General features: G+C 47.0%; 1 protein-coding gene across 3 annotated transcripts; it reads left to right on the plus strand.

The window, feature by feature from the left end:
* Nucleotides 1–8: 8 nt before the first annotated feature.
* On the plus strand, nucleotides 9–20,044 carry TMPRSS6 (transmembrane serine protease 6). 3 transcript variants are annotated; one of them, XM_042889542.1, is made up of 18 exons: nucleotides 9–597; nucleotides 1,898–2,054; nucleotides 2,238–2,380; nucleotides 2,570–2,637; nucleotides 3,878–4,062; nucleotides 7,311–7,352; nucleotides 8,108–8,312; nucleotides 8,679–8,815; nucleotides 9,696–9,808; nucleotides 10,340–10,449; nucleotides 11,952–12,097; nucleotides 12,956–13,054; nucleotides 15,332–15,445; nucleotides 15,557–15,673; nucleotides 15,969–16,137; nucleotides 16,807–17,078; nucleotides 18,233–18,369; nucleotides 19,078–20,044. In XM_042889542.1, exons 2-18 carry the CDS (start codon nucleotides 1,907–1,909, stop codon nucleotides 19,234–19,236), a joined length of 2,364 nt encoding a protein of 787 aa, XP_042745476.1. In that variant the 5' UTR covers nucleotides 9–597; nucleotides 1,898–1,906; the 3' UTR covers nucleotides 19,237–20,044. The 3 variants fall into 3 exon arrangements, with proteins under 3 accessions (XP_042745476.1, XP_042745477.1, XP_042745478.1); XM_042889543.1 differs by lacking the exon at nucleotides 9–597 and adding an exon at nucleotides 604–696; XM_042889544.1 differs by lacking the exon at nucleotides 9–597 and adding an exon at nucleotides 1,379–1,444.
* Nucleotides 20,045–20,294: the final 250 nt, after the last annotated feature.

Consider the following 20,294-nt stretch of genomic DNA (forward strand, 5'->3'; position numbering starts at 1 on the left):
CTGTGAAAAATAAGGGACACAAACAGAGCTGTGGGGCCATAGGGAGAAAGTAGTGCAGGCAAGAAAGACCTGGGAATAGAAGGCAGCAGATGCTGCAGGAAAGAGGGAGTAGTGGTGCAACTGAGTGTGAGGAGCACCACAGCAGGACAGTGGGCAGCAAGGAGCCCAGGAAGACCAGAGGGACTTCTTCAGGTCTGTACTGATGGACACTGTGCTTTGCTTTCATCAGCACGACTGCTGCCATCACTCCATGCAGTCTGCTTCCCTCTTTTGAGCCTTCTACGCCTGTCAGACAAGGAGCTCTGCCTGCCAGCACCCGATGGGACCAAGGAGGGTGTCTGAGACATACAACAGTCGCTCAGCAACTCTCTGTCCCCTGAGGAGGACAGCCTAACTACCTGCATCAGCCTCCAGGGTTGCTCTCGCTACAGCTGGAGGTGCTCCTAGACTGCAGATCTCCCGCAGCAAGCCTCTGAAATCTCGATCTCTGAGTGCACAGGGTGTGCTGACCCACCGCAGCGGGACAGTGCAGGACAAAGGCCGAGCTGAAGGGACATGGCATCCAATTATTGATCCCTGAAGAGACCTTGAGCCTGGGTAAATAGATGTTCTCTCCTCTCCCTCCCTGTGCGTGTGTGAGCTGCCTCGCGTGGGGCGTGTGGGCTCATCCTCGCAAGGCAGCAGCAGGTTTCAAAGGTAGGTCTGTAGCTCCGGGGGGAAACCCCTGTGTCTACAATTAAACCTTCAAAGAAAGAGGTTCTTCTGCTGTTGTTTCCTGCTCTCCTCCCCTCGCCCTGCCCCTTGGTTTGTGGTTCTTTGCTTATGTCTGCTGTTGCTGTAAAGATCCTACAGTAGCGGCTCCCCTGGACCGCCCAATGGGTTCGGTGAGGAGAACCCACAGAAAGGTGACCCTGCAGGGAAGCCCTGCTAGGTTTGTTTGTACTGCATGCACCTCTGGAAGAGTGCCTCAGAGCAAGCACTGTGCTGCTGTGCGTCAAAGTGTCGATGTTTGCCAAGCTAGGTTTGATTTTCTGGAGTGGATCGCTTGGTGTTTACGTCGTGTGAGCATGTCTCTGTGCTGCAAGCCAGTCTGGAGTGTTAAGGCTCAGTAATGGGGGGGAGAGGAGGCAGGCCAAGAAGTCTTTGTCCTGTGAACGATCCCCAAGGATGGAAGTTGTTTGCATGCTCTCACTGTGCTAGCACAGCCCCTGAGTCAGGGCCACCATGGGCTTAGCCCTGGGATGTGTGTCTGTGTGGGAATGGCATGGTTTGTTTGCTTGTGGGGACTGAGAGCAAAGTGCAACTTCAGGCTCCCAGGCTGGGGCTGCTGTGCGGGACTTCTTTATGAAATTGAGGGCACTGATTTATTTTTGTGTTGATCTCCAGGTCAACAAAATATCAGTTTTAAAACCATCCCCAGCCTGAGGGGACAACAGTCTTGTCTGTGAGGAATTTTATTATTGTACTCACTTGCGTTTTGGGCAGAAGGAGAGGAAACCCAGGGATTTTGGTGTATGCCCCATTCGTGGAGACATTCTTGCTCAGGCTGGACCAGGCTCTGAGCACCCTAATCTAGCTGTAGCTGTCCCTGTTCATTGCAGGGGAGTTGGGTTGGATGGCCTTTAAGTGTCCCTTCAAATCCTATGATTCTATGACTTTCTTTGAAAACTGGGGGATTCCCAGGGAGCACAGATGGGACAGTGTCCCAGAAACCTGTCTTCTACTTGTATAGATGTTCAACTTGCATTTGCACTGAGCAAAATGTTTGATGGTTAGTCCACAGATATCTTGGGGGATATAGATCTGGAGAGAGGATCACAGAGCTGACTGCACTTCCCAAGATGCAAGTAAGAGGTTGTTGGAAACTCATCCTGATTATGGTAAACTCTGTCACTAGATACCCCTGATGGAGGCTGAGGAACAGGAGGAAGATGCCAGCTCCCTCTCAAAGAGTGATTCAGAGACTAACTCACGTGTCCGCCTCCGCTATGTGTCTCTTGGAATAGTCTTTCTCTTGCTGGCTGGAGCTGCTGCAGCAACATGGTACTTCCTAGGTAAAAATTCAACATATTTTATACCTGTATAGGAGGTGGATGGGGTATAGTAAAGGCAATGTCCAGGCCAAAGAGCACTTGTGACTTTTGGTGATCTTTATAGATGAAAAATGGGTAAATTACTGAGCAAATCCCTCTCTCCTACATATAGCAAGGTAATCTATGAGTGTCTTCTGTTGGCAGACTACAAACCATGGCACCTGGAACCAACCATCCTGCAGTTTTACTCCGGCAGCCTCCAGGTCCTCAATCGTCGATACTTCTCAGAGCTTGGGCAGGTGGAATCCAGAGCCTTCTGGCTGGAGTCAGCTAAACTCCAGAACATGGTAAGGGCAATATTATGACCAGAGCTGGCCCTGAGGCAGTTCAGTGAGTGAAAGAGGAAGGGGTCAAATATCCTCGTCTAAATAACAGACCTGGTGGGTCTGTGCAGCAAGAGGGATGGAGGGCTGGAGATACGTACTTCATCACTGTAATCATTGCATGATTGTTATCAAGTGACTTTCTCATTGCAGTTGAAGGATCTCATTCATTCCACAGAGCTGGGTCGGTATTACAACTCAAGCACAGTGTATGCCTTTGGGTGAGTAACATCCACGGTATTTTTGCTTGTTTGCAGGAGAAAGTTCCCTTGTACATTGGTTTCACTGAAATCTGGTCATGACAAGCTGCTGCAGTTACCATTATGAGCACAAGGCTAGGTTGGGCAGTCCATGTCCAGTCACTCCAGTATGATAGAGCTATGGATGTTTTGATGTTCATATTCATCCATGGTCAAGATGAAAAGCCAAAATCGATTTTTTTTTTTCCTCAAAGGGACAGAAGTTCAAGTGAGGGAAAATTATTGTATTTTAATTTGAAATTATCTGACTGAGAAGAACTGGAACAAAAAAAATCTGGGCTTGGCATTCTCAGTAAAAACTAAGCAGCTGGAAATCAATTTCTCCAATTTGAGGAAGTCATTTTTTGTGTCCTGATTCTAAGCACCAAAATGGAGAGGTCAGAATGCACCTTGGAAAAGGTGTTTCGGCCAAGACACGTGCTCCAGCTGGGAATAGGGAACAGCAGAATGGGACAGATCTGGGACCATCACAGTAATTCAAGAAAGCTGGAATAACTTCCAAACTGATACATACAATTGCTTCTGTTTTTTTGTGTTTGGTTATTTTTCCTCCATGGAAAACTACACCCCTAAACTTGTCCTTCAGATAAACAAAAATCCAATTTTGATGTGACTCCATTTTCAAAGAGGAAGGAATTCTCTCACTTGCAATTCTTCCTCTAGCTTTTTACTGAAGAAGATTTTGCTTCAACATCCCTTTCCCAGTCCTTTCCCATCCACCACCCAGTTTTCTGTCAGCTGGTTGGACAAAGCCTTCCCAGTCCCATTCTCCAGCAACTTGAGCCTCCCCAGCATTAATGGCTTGTGATAAGGTAATGAGTTGCATATCATCCCCTTGCCACCACTGAGAGGTGATACAATGAAGTCTTGAGGGTGTCATTTCAGATCCTGGTCAGCAGTAACCAAAGGTCACTTGTACCTGAAATGATACTACTCATTTAACCAGACTTGGTTGCATTAATTTGCCTGTGTATGGTCATCACTAAAGGCAGATGGCATAAAATGGATTCCTCCTGCAAAGGCCTGAGCTTTAACTAGTACTGTGGCCATAGCAGCTCTTCTACACCAGCCACAGTAATTCTTCTGAGCAATGAGTTTGAGGGTCCTCTCAGAAATGCTTGGATTTGTGGATAGACACTGGGGGTTTAATCTCCTGGGTTTGCCACCCCAGAAGATATTTAACATGCTGTTTCTCTGTTAGGGAGGGGGCTTTGACCTTCTTCTTCTGGATTACCCTCCAAATTCCTGAGAGTCAGCAGAAGAAGATGACTGCTGAGAGGGTAAATGCAGTGCTCCACCAAGAGCTTACCAAGAGCTTCAACAGTTCGGGTGGCCTGTCCTACCAGGCAGAGTACAGGGTCAATCCAGACTCTCTGATTCTGCTGGGTAAGTACCAGCTGCTCAAATGTGGCCTAAGCAGTCAGAAATGGCCCAAATTTGGCCAAAGGTTCTAAAGAGAGGATATAAGAAGAGAGCAGAAGTCACCGCTGAAGGAAATAGAACAAATCTAAGAGGATAAGGAAGGAATAAAGATCAAGACAATTACATATGTTTCTGCCTCATAGAGGAATTCAGCTTTCATAATGAACATCCTTTATTTGAAGGATTAAACGTTCTTGGAGATGCAGCTGATCAAGACCAGTTAGGTAACAATTTTTTTTTCACCTTCTCCCAGTCAGCCTTGGCTTCTGTGAAGAAACATCTTACACAGCTCATGACTTTATTGCAAATTTTGAACTGAGCTGATCAACTAGGTTGTCTCCTTTCGTTGTCTCCTTTCATACGCCAGTCTACTTGACTGAGGGAACAAAGTCAACATATTTAAGCCACCATTAGTCTTACTCTGAGACAACGCATTGCAGCAGCTACAGTTCCTTCCCAAAGTAAAGATCACAGCCTGTTTAAAAAGAAATCCTACGGAAGTTCTCTAAATGTGTGCTAGGTAAAGGGCTACAGGATGTGTCTGCATTCAGTGCAGTTCAGTGGAATTTGTATTTAGCCTTTATAATGAAACTTAGCTGCTCCTCCTGATCTGATCCCTCCTACAGAGCCCCAAACCACAGAGGTTTTAAAATACATTGTGTTTCTTCTTTCCTCTACAGTACCTCACTTCCAACTTTCTTCTTCACATTAAATGTTACAGCTCCAAGTTTTTTTTTCCCCAGACAATGTTGCATTTTTCAAAGATAAATCTTATGTTAATATATCCCACTCATATTTCTTTAATTTTTCCCTCCACGTCTCAGTTGTTTTGATTTGGCTGTAATTTTTCTGATGTCCCTAAAGTAAATTTGATTCTCTTAAAATGATCTCACTCCCTCATCCATATATTTGTGTTAAGATATTGTGTTGAAACTGCATTAGCATCCCAGGAACACCTCTCTGCCTGCAGTTAGAATTAGTCACTTCTGCTTATCATTTGTTTCTGCCTATAATTTGTTTCCAGCATACTAGACCTTATGCTCAGCCAACTTAAATTAACTTTCTTAAGAGAGATGTCAAAAGACAATATGCTAACTGCTTCAAAGTCAGCCCATCTTGCATTTTCTATTTATTTGCTTCATAATGTAATTCACAAAAAATACAAATGATGGTGCCATTCTTTTAGCTGTCCCCAGTTTCCTCTTATTCCCTTTGCATCTGTTTCACTGCTGTCTTCATTTCAGGTAGATTTGCGTGAGCAGAAAGCACATCTTCCCATTTTAGAGCTAACACGCTAATCATAGTTTCTCTGGCTCTTGCTGCTTTCCCTCATCCTTCCTGCATTCCAGTCTAAGCCACAAACTTTTACACTGCAGGGCCAGAGTGAGTTCAGTCCAGTGTCTTAACCTCTGGCTTCCTTTGCTCTTTAAAAGCAAAGTGAAAAAATAGCCAGCTAACAGCAAGCCATTAGCACTTCATTGCTTTCTGACAGTCTCACTTGCTGACCTGCTTAGCTCTAAATATGAATTCTTGTTGCTGTGGACTACTGACTAGTGCAGGAACATTTTCCAGCCTTCCAGTCCTTTATTTTTAACAACCACACTCACCTCAGGTCCCTCATTACCCCCAGAGAGTATCAAGACTTCCTTCATTCTCCCTGCAGGAACTCAGTTTTATTACCTTCACATGAAAGAGCATGTAAAGCCATCTCAGCATGTCCTTCCCTACACACAGCACATGTGCCTCTCCTTATGCCTGCAGGATCATCCTTTCCACAACATCTGTTTGTACCATGACAAAACACCAGAGCCCTCCCTGCAGAATTGGAAGCTTTGCTTAGTAGCCAAAAAAGACAAAAGCCCCAGCCTAGACAAGTTTCCAGCAGCAGTCCTCACACCCAGCTGACCTCATGGTGCCTCTTGTTCTGGCAGTTGCACCTGATCCCTGGCTGCTCCCTGTTCAGCTGGAAGGCTGAAGTAGGGCCCAGCTCCCAAAAGGGTTGTGTACCCTGTAACTTTGTTCTGTGTAAATTTAGAGTCCATGCTGTTGCTTTTCTCTGCACATCCCCAGAAACCTCTCCCCAGGAGTCTATCCCACACCAAGGAGTGGTCTCAGGGGGGGACACAGAGGCATCATTTGAATTTTTGAGTTACTCTTCTGTGTTTAACCCTAAAAAGCTGTGGTTATTCACAAAGATATCAGCAGAGCCTGATAGCACAAGCTGTCACCCGTAGCAGTAGAATTAAGAAGCCAAACTCCTGGTAGTGTGAGAGGGCAGAGATCAAATTTACCCCATGACTTCAGATGCAAAATTTCAGGACCTGGACTTCGGTATCAGCTGGGACCTGGATATTTGGTGGAGTCCCTGTCCTGAACACTGAGGTGTTCAAGAATAGTGGAGATGTAGCACCTGGGGACCTGGGTTTAGCAGGCCTGGTGGTGATGGGTTGACGACTGAACTAGATGATCTTAGAGGTCCTTTCCAACCTTTGTGATTCTCTAATTTGGGGACTAGCACCAGGATACCAGGAGCATTCAGTCCAGGAGGCAGAGCTGCCAGCAGCTCCAAAGCATGAGTTAAAGCCCAGAGGCATCACTCCTGGGCTCCCCTCTCCTCTTGGTGGTGACGAGTTTATGGTTGGACTTGATGATCTTGCAGATCTTTTCCAACCCTAATGATTCTATGATTCCTTAAAGATGGATGTTGTAGGCTATTCAGTAGCTATCAACAGCACACCATCAAGAGACCTGCTTCTCCACCTTCAATAAATCCCATGCTTTTCAGTTATCTGAACTCAAAGAACAAGGTGGAGGCTCTGGGACGGGAGGCTGTGATCTGTGCTGTGGCTTCCAGGGAAAGGAGTGCCTAATGCAATGCTCAGCCCTGGTAAGAAAGGGAAAAATCCCCTGAAGTAGCACCAGGGAGTGGGAAAGGGAAAAAAGCAGAGAAGCCTGTGGTAGGATGGAAATAATTAGGGATTAGGGATGCTGGATTTGAGGCAGGGGCCAGGGAGATTTTACAGTGGGATAGGATGAGAAATGCATGTCTGAAACAGGTCTCTGAGAGAACAGAAGTACATGGAGAGTGTCCCAAGCCAAAGTTTTAAGGGAGTCATCTACATAGGAAGGGAGTAATCACCTGCTATGCTAGCATGCAGATACAACCATTTTTCTTTTTGTTTATCTTTCTTTATATATTTCTTTTCTAACAGAATCCACTGTGAAAGACATAGTAGTGCTGAAATCCACTCTGGGTAGGCTATCTTTTATTTTCCTTTTGAGTTTATTACCTTGTGGGAGGGATATTTACAGAGGACAGAAGGTCTATTAGTTTCTTGAGGCTGTAAAACCTGGGAAGGGGAGATAAGAGCACTAGCAAGGGAGCACAAGAAAATCTATTGTATAAAGCTGGGGGTTTCCCTCCATGGCTCTGCACTGGATGTGGTGCAATCTATTGTCCTAATGATGATTGAAACTGCTTTCAATAATTGTGAGCAGTGCTTTAAGTGTTGTGGCTGGCAATTTGTATTAGCTTTGCTATTAGAAACTCACCTATAAGCTGACCTTACTCAAAAATGAAGGTTTGGGAGGCAGCTGAACATGGAAAGCAAAAGGAAAGCCTGGAAAGCAAACATGGGGGTTGTAAATCTGGGAAGAATATGGGGAAGAGAGAAGAAAGAGATGCAAAAGAAAAGGAAGCCAGTGGAAGATGACTGTGCTGTTATATTTTAAACCTGAGACAGGATGGGCTTAACCAAGGGAGCGGGGACAGTTCTAAACCAGAGGGAAGCTGGGACACCAGTAAGAGGGGATTGGTGTCACTGAGACATGCGTGAAAGTAACCTGAGATCACTGAGATGATTCAACCTAACCCTGAAACGGAGCACACACTGATATTCCAAGTGACAATCCCATATCTTAAGTTCCTTTATAACCACCCCTAAGCCCCTCTTCCCTCCAGTTACAGCACCCTGACATTCAAAACCGTCTATGTTTCCTCTGCGTTCAGGTTGCTACAGATACAGCTACGTCCAGGAGGATGACATCTTAACACTGGAGGGCCCTGACTACCTGGCCTCCAGTTGTCTTTGGCACCTCCATGGCCTCGAGGGCTACATGATCAAGCTACGCTTAGAGTGGACTCTGCCAGACTGCAGGGACCGCCTGGCTATGTATGACGCAGCTGGTCCCCTGGAGAAACACCTCATCACCTCGTAAGTAGCTCCTGAGTAGGGCAGGCATGGTGGGGGAGCAAGGCAGGATGGCAGAACACACAACAGCAGGGGAAGGTGTTAGACTTCATCAGAGGAAATTCTCTTTGATGCCTGTCTCTCACTGATGAGCTGAAGTCACTGATGTGGGATAGCACACAGTCAGCCCTGCAGTCTGATAGATTACAGCAGCACAAGCTGTCTCTCTGCTGGCCCTATATTTGATTCAGTTAGAGTGTCACAATGGGCATGTTCTTTGGACAACAAAACACAGACATCTGCTTTCTCTCTTTGTCATTCTTCTCTTTCCTTTGTTTGTTTCTTGCTTCACTCCCATCATTTTTCCCCATTTCTTTGTTCTCCTTTCAGGATCTATGGTTGCAGCCGGCAGGAGCCTGTTGTGGAAGTCCTTTCATCAGGCCCTGTCATGTCCATTGTGTGGAAGAAAGCCCTGTACAGCTACTATGACCCCTTCGTCCTCTCAGCACAGGTGGTGCCCCTCAAAGGTGAGGAAGGCTAGAGGTGGGTGGCCATAAGTGCAGAAAGGTTATCTCCTACAATACAGTGCACCTAGAGGTGCTCCATTCCCATTAGGGGCCAAGATTGCAAAGGTAGAACTGGTGAGCAAAAAGCAAGTTAAATTTTGCTCACTGGCCTGAGCTCACATATCAGTATCTGCCTCAAGACTAGGCAGCCCAGACTCTGGCAAGCAGGGCCCAGAATGATCAGAAACAAGCTCAAGCTCTTGTGACTGCACAGACCAGATAGCATCTGGGCCACACATCCAGCTACACTCATATAATTTAATATAAGAAACTAAAGCAACAAAATACATTGTCGTTGTGCTTCTTTGGACAAGAGGAGAAAGCTAAAACTCTTGCCAGGTGGAAATGGCCTTTTAAAGGGAGTCACATTTCCATGAATGCATTCCACAATGCATTCTCTAACAAGGACCTGAAAGCAGGTTGTGGTGAGGTGAGGGTTGTCTTCACCTCCCAGGTAACCATGATAGGATGAGAGCTAATGGCTTCAACTTGTGCCAAGGGAGGTTCAGGTTGGATATTAGGAAAAACTTTTTCTCCCAAAGAGTGCTGCTGCATGGGCGCAGGCTGCGTAGGGAAGTGGTGGAGTCACCATCTTGGGAGATGTTGAAGAACCACATGGATGTGAGGGACATGATTAGTGGGCATGGTGGGGATGGGCTGATGGCTGAACTGTTTGATGTAAGAGGTCTTTTTTTCAACCTCAATGATTCTGCGATTCTATGAATGTTAGCATCAGGTCTTAGACCCTCTTTCATTCCCTACCAGAGTTGGTTAAGTACATGATATACCAGGCTGAGTATGATCTGACAGGTAGCAGAGTTTTCCATGTCTTTGTTTACAGCCTGTGGAGTGAATATAACCCTGCGGGAAGGCCTGGACTTGCAGGGGATGATCAGCACCCCACATTACCCCAGTTACTACTCGCCCAATACCCAGTGCACCTGGCACATGTCGGTAAGAGCCAGCCCCTACAAGAGCATCCACCTTCTCCCTGAAATCCATGTGGTATTCCACACCATTCTGTGGTTCTGTGATTCTATAAATCTATAATGCTATGATTCTTTGATTCTATGATTCAGGTGGTGTACAGCACTTGGCCAGTTCTCTCCATAAGACAATCATGAGAAGATGGCAGCAGCCTGCCTAGCCTGCACTTTATATGTGTTTCTGGAGGCGAGGGAGTCTCATATTGCATGCTAAAGCAGAGATGCCATTGCTGAGCAGGAATTTGGAATCTTGGCTCCAGAGCTGTTCTTCAAGACAAAACCAGATTACTAGAAATTACCACAATCTGAGACTGGCAGCAGAGCCACCTTTGGCTATAACCTGGGCCTCATTTAGATGGTCCTTCCTTCTGGTTTGCAATGTGTGAACTGGTAGCTCTCCTCTTCACATCTACCCTGCTCACTTCTGTTGCATGGGGTGGTCTGTAGCACTCACAGGAAGCCACCATTTCCACACTGCTCTCAACCTCCTCCCCTGCAGGTCCCATCCCTCGACTATGGGGTCACTCTGTGGTTTGACGCTTATGCACTCAGCAGACAGAAGCAGGACCTGCCCTGTACACAAGGCCAGTGGATAATTCAGAACAGAAGGTTTGTGCTAGTGTCCTGGTTTCTGCCTCTTGCTTCCACTCCTCAACTGGGATGAAACCTTTGTAGGTTCCCTTCTCAATTCAGCCACCAGGTCTGAGGGAGATCCCACCACTGTGCTCCGTGGTCACTATCTGGGATGGTGCTTCTTTCTTGCCTGCCTACTTCTTTTTCAGCCTCTCTCATTCACAGGCTCCCTAGTGAACACATTTCCTATAAATTTGCTCCGAATTACCAGCCTGCCTTCTCTGTCTTGCTGTTTGCATCATGCTTCCTAGTTTTCCCCTCTGTGTGTAACCTTGGTGTCCTCCCACGCCTCCTGTGTTTGCAAATCTGCCTGTCACCACCTCTGCACTATTATCTGCGTGTGCCGTTGCCTCGCATCCACCTCCGTACAGATCTTCCGCCAAGTTCCAGATCCTCCTGCTTTGATTAGAACCGCATACCCCTGTGGGACTTCCCATAATCAGCCTCCTCCATACATAGGCTGCTGCTCACCATCACCTAGATGCAAGGAGACACAGCTGCATGCACTCAAAGCAGGCTCTGAGCTGGATGGACCCTTTTGTTTCCTAACAATCACTGCAAGATTGTCTTCTTCCCTCCAAAACCTTCCCCAGCATGCCTCACTGACTTCCTCCCTACCATTCCTGCAGTGGTAACTTCTTTTCCTCTGAAGGATCTGATCCAGAAGTTACTGAACATTGCATTCCCCTGGCTTAGGATTTTCTTTTTTTTTTTTTTTTTTCAACTTACCTTCCTCTCTGCAACCATCAGATCTACAGTTTCTGCAACTTGATTTCTTAGGGAAGATATATATAAGAATTGAGCTACTTTGTGTAGCCTGGCTTCAACGCTTGCCCCCACATTGGGAAATGTCCAAAAGTAGGGTCACTCTGGACTTGTGTATGGCTAGAGGGTAGAACTGAGTGACAATATGTGTAGGTTGTTCTCATCTTGTTCATCAGGCTTAATTGTGCCTTGTTGTGCCCAGGTATTTAGCTTCTGATTTCTTGGCCTTTCTACTTGTTTCCCTTTTTTCTGCATCAGTTCCCACCACAGCATACGTGTGTGGTGTTTTTTTTTTTCATTCCTATTTATCTCTGGGTCTTTGTCATCCACCTTTTTCAGTCATTTTGGGGCAGGCCCTAGCTATGTTATGTTGCCTTGTGCCCACACAGGGCCTCTTGTTTCTACAGGGTTACTCGTTCCCCTCTTGGTCTTGCTCAGCCACTGTTCTGTGGCCAGGAAGAGCAAGATCCAACCAGGCAGAGCAAGATCCAGTGTCAGCTCTCCTACATGCTGAATGGACATGGGTGTAAATCACAGCCTTTTCCCGTTGCTCCTTCATAACCTTATACCATTTTAAAGTATTTTGCCTTATCTCCTGCAGCCTGTCTGTGTGGTCTCCTTCCCATCATCCCCAGCCCCAGAAAACCCGCTTGCCCCACTTGGCTGTCTTCTCCCTTGCTGCCGGGGACATCCCATCTGTGTTTGCTCCTCAGGTTGTGCGGCCTGCGGACCCTACAAGCTTATGCCGAGAGGATCCCAGTCACATCCTCTGCTGACATTGCCATCACCTTCACCTCGCAGATCTCCTTAACTGGCCCCGGCGTGCAGGCAGCTTACAGCCTGTACAACCAATCTGATCGTAAGTTCAGGACTCCCCTTTGCTCCTTAGAAGGGTGGTGGAGGTCCCAGACGTCTACAAGCAGCCCCTTATGTGCTTGGGTTGTCTTAGGAGAAACACAAAGCACATCCCATGAGCTCCAGGTGCCAAGTGCACATGTTCATGAACGCTGTGATGCACACACCACTGATCTCCAAAAAAGAAGTGTTTACATCTAAAGCTGCTTCAGCAATCATCTCTGACTCATGTTCCCAGAGCATTCTGGCACCAAGGCCCAGCTCCAGAACACTGCTTACTGGCTCACCCCTGTGCCCACAGCATGGATTGGCCTTGGGATTTCAATGGGAGGCCATCTCTGACTTGAAGTGGTGTTTGTTTCAATCATAAGAGCTCTTAGAGAGATCTGTTTCCTGCTCGACTTGGAAGAGGTGCAAGTGAGAGAGAAATGAAACTACACACAAATAATGCACACATACGTATGCAATTGTGCACCCATACTCCTTTCCAAGGTTTTTCCAGTTCCCTTCTATAGGGTTGCTGTAATCCATGCCAGTACCTGAAAATGTGTACCTGGCAACAAGTGTCTAAAAACAGCTCATTTGTGGCCCTGACAAAGATTTAATCACAGCCCCAGAGAAATGACTTCATTTTTGCTGCAGTGCTCAGGAGTCATGGAACAGTGCTAGATCAGAGGTAGAGTGTGCCAGGCAGGTGGATGATGTAGCAAGATTGGGGGATTTTAGTAAGGCCACGTGCAAGCTGCTGCAGCTTGTGTGTAGTCAGGAAGGTATGCGGTTCCATGCTCCACTTTTAAGTCACCATGCTCTGCTTCAAGGTTTCCAGTCAGTGGGGACTGATTGCTTTCTGGTGGTTTCACAGCCTGTCCCAGAGAGTTCCTGTGTTCAGTGAATGGCTTGTGCGTCCCAGCCTGTGATGGAATCAAAGATTGCCCCAATGGGCTGGATGAGAGAAACTGTGGTAAGTGGTGATTTCCAGCTGCTTGTTCTTGATCCCAGGAGGACACAACTCCTCGCTCTTCCAAAGGTAGGAAGAGATGGGGAAGGATCCACATGACCAGAGTACAGCCTGTGCTTCCCCCTTCAAGAGATAAACTCTGTGCATCCACAAAAGTGTTATCCCACTGCCAAGTGGTTTCAGATTGTTCCAGAAGGAGCAGCAGCAATTATTCATAGAACCATAGAATGGTTTGAGTTAGAAGAGACCTTTAAAGGGCATCTGGTCCAACTCCCCTGCAATGTACAGGAGTACCTACAGCTATATCAGGGTGCTCAGAGCCCTTCCAGCCTGACCTTGGGTGTCTCCAGAGATGGAGCATCAACTACATCTCCTGTGCATAGTGCAGTCATCCCTGGAGAACCCTGATATCATGCACCAAGAGCTCAGACAGTCTGAAAGATCCCTCTGCCCACCACCTTATCCTGTTCTCCACCACCCTGTCCCAGCAATCTGTCTCAGCCCTGGCCTGCAGCCCCCTCTACTGTCTTTGCACTCAGTGTCCCCTTCCCAACCCTCCTTCCCTGTCAACGCCACCTCAAAACCACCATCCGCTCTGCTCCCTCCTCATTCCCCCAGGCCATTTGTGACACATTAAATGAAGAAATCCTGAACAATATGTAGCCAACCAGTTGGGAAATATTTTGACCAAACATCAATTCTCAGCACAAATACCAGTTGTTACTGGCTCAGAAAGTATCTGTCCACAGTATCCCAGGATTGCTGCAAAGTTTTGTTCTCATAGGAAGAGCTGTTCAGACTCAGACAAGACACCTAATTCAAACCATATCCCATCCCTGGTATGAGTGGGTGCTCATCACATTGCTGCCACAACTAATTTTTCATTAGTTGTCCCCTCTGGCTGTTTTTTCAGACAGTAAGATCCCTGAACTACTGAAGACAGTGGCCAATTCTGAAGGATTCAGAATTCAGTCTAAAATACAAAAGAGAATAAGAGAATAAAAATGGAGAAATCTTTCAAAAGGAAATTTTCATTTGCTGGTGAAACCATGAAAGTTCTCACAGAATTACTGAGTTTGAGGGGCAGCTATGGGGGGGTGTCAGTGAATCATGGAATTATCTTGGTCCAACTCCCCTTCAACGTGCAGGGACACCCACAGCTCTATCAGGGTGCTCAGAGTCCGTCCAGCCTGACCTTGGATGGGAATGGGATACCCAATAGCTCTCTGGGCAACCTCTTCCAGTGCCTTACCACCTGAAGTAGGTCACCTAGGTTGTTCGTGGTCTTGGGCAGTCAGGTTTTGAGTACTATCAAGCCCTGAAATGAACACAATGCTCTGGAAGTCTCTCACCAGAGCTGAATAGAGGGGAAGGATCACCTTCTTTTGTATTTTCTGAAGATTTGCTGAGGATGCACTATGTCCCATCATCCAGGTCTCTGACATCGGGGCTTGTATACTTCCCTCTTGCAGATAGATGGTCTTACATTCTTGCAATTGTTACATGTCTGATTATTCATCCTCCTATATGGAACAGATCTTGTCTTTAAAACCAGTTTTCACATTGCCTCATGCCTTCATGTGCCTTTAATCTTCTGGAGGCCTCACACTAATTAGTGAAAAAATTAGAGTCTTTGCAGTAAGAAAATGCCTAGGAGGTAGAAGTCCATCATGTTTGGTGTTGCACATAAATAAACAAAATAACAGAGCAAACAACAGTTCTTGCTATATAAATTCATAATCAGAAATCAAGCTGTGATGAGTAGGCATTGGTTTCCATCCTGAGCAACTACCAGACGTCATAGACATCAGGAAATCCATCAAGGTTCAGGACTCACCTACCACAGAGCAGGAGCAGCTGCTCTGTAAGGGAAGGTGATCCATGAGCTGAGGGTGAGAGCAAAGAGGAGGAACACTGACTTCAGCAGCCAGCATGCCACCCAGTAGAATTTGAGCAAGGTAAGCAGAGCAGCTATGGAGATGGTAGCCAAAGTCAACTCAGAGCCCAGGTCCATGAGACAAGCCTACAGTGTTGAGGCAGGTCTGAGGTGAAGCCAAGAAATCAAGGCGAGCCAGGTCAAAATCAGCAAAGTATAAGATGTGGTGCAGAAATATCTACAGCGTAGCTCAGGCAAAGACCAACAACAAGAACCTGAAATTAAATGCCTTGTGCACAGGCTGCCAGGCCCTCATGAGGCAGGGAAAGAGGTTATGGAGCCTATTGGTGACATTGCACCTATGTCTAGTGTATTTAATTGCTGGTTGCTTTCATCCTGTGCAGTGTGCCCTGCAAAGTTCCAGTGCCAAGAGGACAGCACCTGCATTGAGTTCAGCAGGGTCTGCAATCAGCAGCAGGACTGTGTCAATGGGAGCGATGAGGAGCACTGCAATGAAGGTAGGGAAGGGACAGGGAGGGGCTGACACATGCCTTGTCCTACTCTCAAACCAAGGCTGTTGGTAGTGTAGCTCACATTCCCCTAGCCTTGTCTCCCCTTCATCTTCACAGTGGTCCCCTGTGGTCCTTTCACCCACCGTTGTGACGATGGGACCTGTGTTAAGAAACCCAACCCGCTGTGTGATGCCACTGTGGACTGCAAGGACCTATCTGATGAGAAGCACTGTGGTAAGAAAATGCTCAACCCCAAGTTAGACAGACAGATTCAGGATGCCCCACAACCCCAATTTGGGCAGGGAGAGAGTTTATGCTTTGAATGCCCTTCTTGGTGTCTCTGAAGCTTCCGCATTACCAGGTAGGGCAAGGGTCCAAAGGAGTAGAATTGTAGAATCACAGAATCATAGAATGGCTTGGGTTGGAAGGGACCACAAAGATCATCAATTTCCAACTCCAAGGAAGGGCAGACAAGATATCTCATGTTCCTTCATCCACTAAAGAATGAACCATGTCTTCTTCTCCACAGACTGTGGGCTGCAGGCCCCTCTCAGCAGGATCATTGGTGGTGCTAACTCTGTGGAAGGAGAATGGCCATGGCAAGCCAGCCTGCAAGTCCGGGGACGCCACATCTGTGGGGGAACGCTCATTGCTGACCGCTGGGTGGTCTCAGCTGCACATTGCTTCCAGGATGAGAGGTGAATAGAGAGGGGAGGGTGATGGAGCAGAGAAGGATGTTAAGATTCATAGTGTGGCATTGGGTGAACAATGGTGGTGAAAGACACCTCATAGGTTGGTCCTCCTTTCCTTTGGCTCTGACCTGTTCCCAATGCTGCTACTGCTGTGGACAGATCAGCGTGTGGTAGGATGAGACTGGGATACCATCACCTGCTGAAGATGCTGTTTGGTTCCCACACTCCTCATCCCCAGGGCCTGTCCTTTCAGGAGGAAACACGAACTTTGGTCATCTTGAGGAGTCCTGATGCAGAATGGATAAAGCTAGTTCAGCCCTGTTAGATGGTATGTCTGTGCATGCGCTTGACAGGGAGACACTGCAAGTTGGGTGAGAGATAAGAAATAGAAGGATAGAAAAGAGGAACAGAGAGATGGCCATAGGAAAACAGGGAGGTTTTCGTACCCAGATAGGTAGTGTAGGAGAAAACAGCATGTGTAAGGCAAAAAGACAAAATTTTGAGTCTAAAACAATCTTTTCCTGCTTCTTTCTGCTTAGGGCCAGGGAAAGTTCCCCTGTGCTCCTCACTCTCCTGCTGGAGATAGGATTTTCTTAGAGGTATCATCTTGATGATAACCTCTTCCCATCCTTCCCTGTTTATGTGATGAGTTTTCTTCTCTGCTACATCCTGCAGACTGGCTTCTCCCTCTGTCTGGACCATTTACTTGGGCAAATACTTCCAAAACATCACCAGCCACACAGAGGTGTCCTTCAAAGTGATCCGCCTCTTCCTCCACCCTTATTATGAGGAGGACAGCCATGACTATGATGTGGCCCTGCTCCAGCTGGACCATCCTGTGATCATCTCGCCCTTCATCCAGCCCATCTGCTTGCCTGCCACTTCCCACATCTTTGAGCCTGGCCTTCACTGCTGGATCACTGGCTGGGGAGCCCTCAAGGAAGGTGGTAAGTGCAGTGTTTTTGCTGGTGGCTTACAGCAGCAGGACTAAGGTGGAAACATAGGTTCAGGTGTAGGGTAGGTAGAACAGCCTTCTGCTCACCCTGAAGTATTATGCATCCTTCACTCCCTTTGCTTTTTGGTCACAGTTTACCTGCTGAATGTCTCAAAATCTCTTTCAAAGAGGTAAATTTGAGAGTCTAGTAAGATATTTGATGACAGCATGCGTCCCTTCATCCAAAGTCTAGAATAACCCTGCAGAATTTATTAGTCTGGCTACCCGTGGTCATGGAGCAGCCCCAGTCCCAAAGCCCAACCTCACACTATGCAGGCATGTTGGCTCCTGTCATATTGTTCTCCAGAGACAGTGCCCAAATGGAGAGAGTTGAGACAAAAGACTACCCTTCATCAAACTGTCTCTCCTGGGGATGCCCTATTAAAGATCCTATCAGCCATACCTTCACAAGCAACAACTGTGCTAGTAAATTTAGTGCAGGGTCTGAGTGATGTTCAAGAACCACATTAGCATAGTTTGGACACACAGAGCCCATACACAGCTGGGAGACAGCATGGTCCAAGATATGTTCCCATGATTCCCAGAGTCCACTTGTTTTGTAAGGAAAAGAGAGTTTAGCAATTTGGGAATAATCCTTCACATTCCCCTCCCTCAAGGCCACCAAACAGACCCAGACTGCTTAGTAGTGCTTGGCACAGGAATACATACATGCTCATTCAGTTCAGCTTTGTGTCTTCAGTCACAATCAGAATTCCTCCCTTTGCTTCTCAAATGGAAATACTTAGAGGATTCTGTCCAGAACTGAACACTCCCGGATTTGCTTAGTCAGAATGGCTTAAAAATCACTTCAAAGAGAAGCAAACCTAAATGCTGGCATTCCAGAAGTTGACCCAAAACAGAACCCTCCTTGTCCCAAAAGCTAAAATGCCCATGACATATTCCTGCAGGGAAAGCAGGGAAATGCTATTCCTGACAGGCAGGTGGAGTGCACTGCTGAAAGTCAGAAACTGATGCTCGTGGACAGAAGAGAAATTCAGGCGGCAGCTTTCAGCAGGCAATGAGATGGGGATGGGCTGGGGGAACTGGGCCAGCTGTGGGAAGCTCCACCTTTTCTCACCTGCATTGCTCTTGGTGCTCTATCCCCAGGGCACATTAGCAATATCTTGCAGAAGGTGGATGTGCAGATCATCCAGCAGGACATCTGCAGCGAGGCCTATCACTACATGATTTCTCCCAGGATGCTCTGTGCTGGCTACAACAAGGGCAAGAAGGATGCCTGCCAGGTGACAGTGGGGTTGTGGGAGCAGGGTGGGTAGCATGGGTGAACTGTGTCCCAGGCCTCCCAAACGCACTCCATAGCCTGAAATGAGGGTGAGAAGACTGACTGTCAAACACCTGAATTCCCAGTTACTCCTCAGATCTCAGTGGCCTAAAACAGCTCACAGGACAACTTCTTCCCAGTATTTTTGCCTTAGACACAATCCAAATACACAGAAACTTCTCAGTTTCTCATTCCAGCTTATTTTCCACTCTTCACCTCCCCCTTCAAAGTCACATGTCTACATCAGTCTTCCCCTCTCTTTTCACTAGCATCTGTCAGACACAGTAACCAGTCAGTTCCTTCATTATAGTAAATCAATCTCAAGCAATTCCTCTGTTTCCCATCCCTCAGGATATCCTGTTAAATTCCACCAGCTTCCTCGCTCTCCATGTATTTGCAAATGCCTCAGAGCAGAAGGAAACAATAGATCTGCCAGCTGCCTGGGAGCTGGCTAAGGGGGAGGGATTTGCATGATGAAAGAATGCAGCAATACATCAGATGTTTGCGCAGGAGACAATTTTGACATCTGTCTAAGGCATAAGGGATGTTGTGGATGGTGCAGACATAAGTTGAGGAGATATGTGCACAGGGACTCCGAAGCCAATGAAGAACACATAGTAGGAGAAGCCAGTGGGTCACCATCACGCCATTTTTCTCTCCCTTTCTCTAGGGTGATTCTGGAGGTCCACTGGCCTGTGAGGAGCCCAGTGGCAGATGGTTTCTAGCTGGCTTGGTCAGCTGGGGAATGGGATGCGGGCTTCCAAATTACTATGGAGTGTACACCAGGATCACACAAGTTCTGAGCTGGATAAACCAAACCATGAGCTGAGAAACACGCACCTCTACTTTCTCCTTATCAGATCTACGCTCACAATGGCACTCATTCCTGACCTTGCTCATTTGCCTCTCAAAGAAAGAGAGTTTCTGTAGGGGATGTTGTCAGCCCCAGGATGCTCTTTTGAGAAGGGTGAAAAGAAAAACACAAAAGCTTGCACCGGGGACTGCAGAGGAAATCAGGCACAGCCACGTACAAGAAGAGCTGAACTTTCCATGAACCATGTGATTCAGCCACAGTCTTACGCTGGAACGTCTGCTGAAAGAAAATGTGACTGATGTAGTTAGAGATTCCAGTAACTGTGAAATCAATCTCCCTCCCTCTTCCTTCCTGCTGCTCATTCTTCTTCCCACTTCCCCTCCCATCACTCCTCCTCTTCCATCTTCCTAATTGCTTATTTTCTTAGCTGGTGTGTGCTGTTCAGCTCCGCCAGGCAACTCTTCACGTCTCACTGACTCTCATACACGAGTTCAGCATCATGCCCTGCCTCCCTGTTGGAACAGCACCCAGCTGCTGCTCTTGGAGCCCCTCAGAAGATCCCAGGCCTGCAGTAAAACTATTAGAGCGTCCCTCCTATTCTCTCCCTTCAGCCCTTCTGAACACCTTCAACATGAGGGATTCTCAGCTGCTTCAGAATCCTAACTCAGATAATGCAGGAGGTGAAGGAGAAGGCTTAGGGGCACAGTGCTTTGGAAAGTGACTGCTATGGGTTTAGCTGTTTTTTACTGACGATATACATACATACATACATGTATATATATATGCATAAGTAGGTATATGTATATATATAACATGGCCACTCTGGAAATAAAAATAATTTGATTTTTTTTTTTTTTTTTTTTGCTTTAATTTGATTTATTATTGTCTACTAGTTAGGATGAGAGCTGATGGCCTGAAGTTGCACCAGGGGAGGTTCAGGTTGGATATTTGGAAATTTTTTTTCCCAGAAAGAGCGGTGCTGCAGTGGCACAGGCTGCCCAGGGAGGTGGTGCAGTCATCATCCCTGGAGGTGTTCCAGAGCCGTGTGGATGCGGCACTGAGGGATATGGTCA

The sequence above is a fragment of the Lagopus leucura genome, unplaced genomic scaffold (assembly GCF_019238085.1).
Source record: "Lagopus leucura isolate 7727_CA_CO unplaced genomic scaffold, USGS_WTPT01 Super-Scaffold_100159, whole genome shotgun sequence".
Classification (NCBI taxonomy): Eukaryota; Metazoa; Chordata; class Aves; order Galliformes; family Phasianidae; genus Lagopus; species Lagopus leucura.

Bases quoted from the DNA above. Each gene is read 5' to 3' on its own strand.
- TMPRSS6 (XM_042889542.1), top strand. From the start codon at position 1,907: ATGGAGGCTGAGGAACAGGAGGAAGATGCCAGCTCCCTCTCAAAGAGT. The intron at 2,638-3,877 runs GTGAGTAACATC...TTTCTCTGTTAG, and splicing joins AGCACAGTGTATGCCTTTGG to GGAGGGGGCTTTGACCTTCT. The intron at 16,138-16,806 runs GTGAATAGAGAG...TACATCCTGCAG, and splicing joins CATTGCTTCCAGGATGAGAG to ACTGGCTTCTCCCTCTGTCT.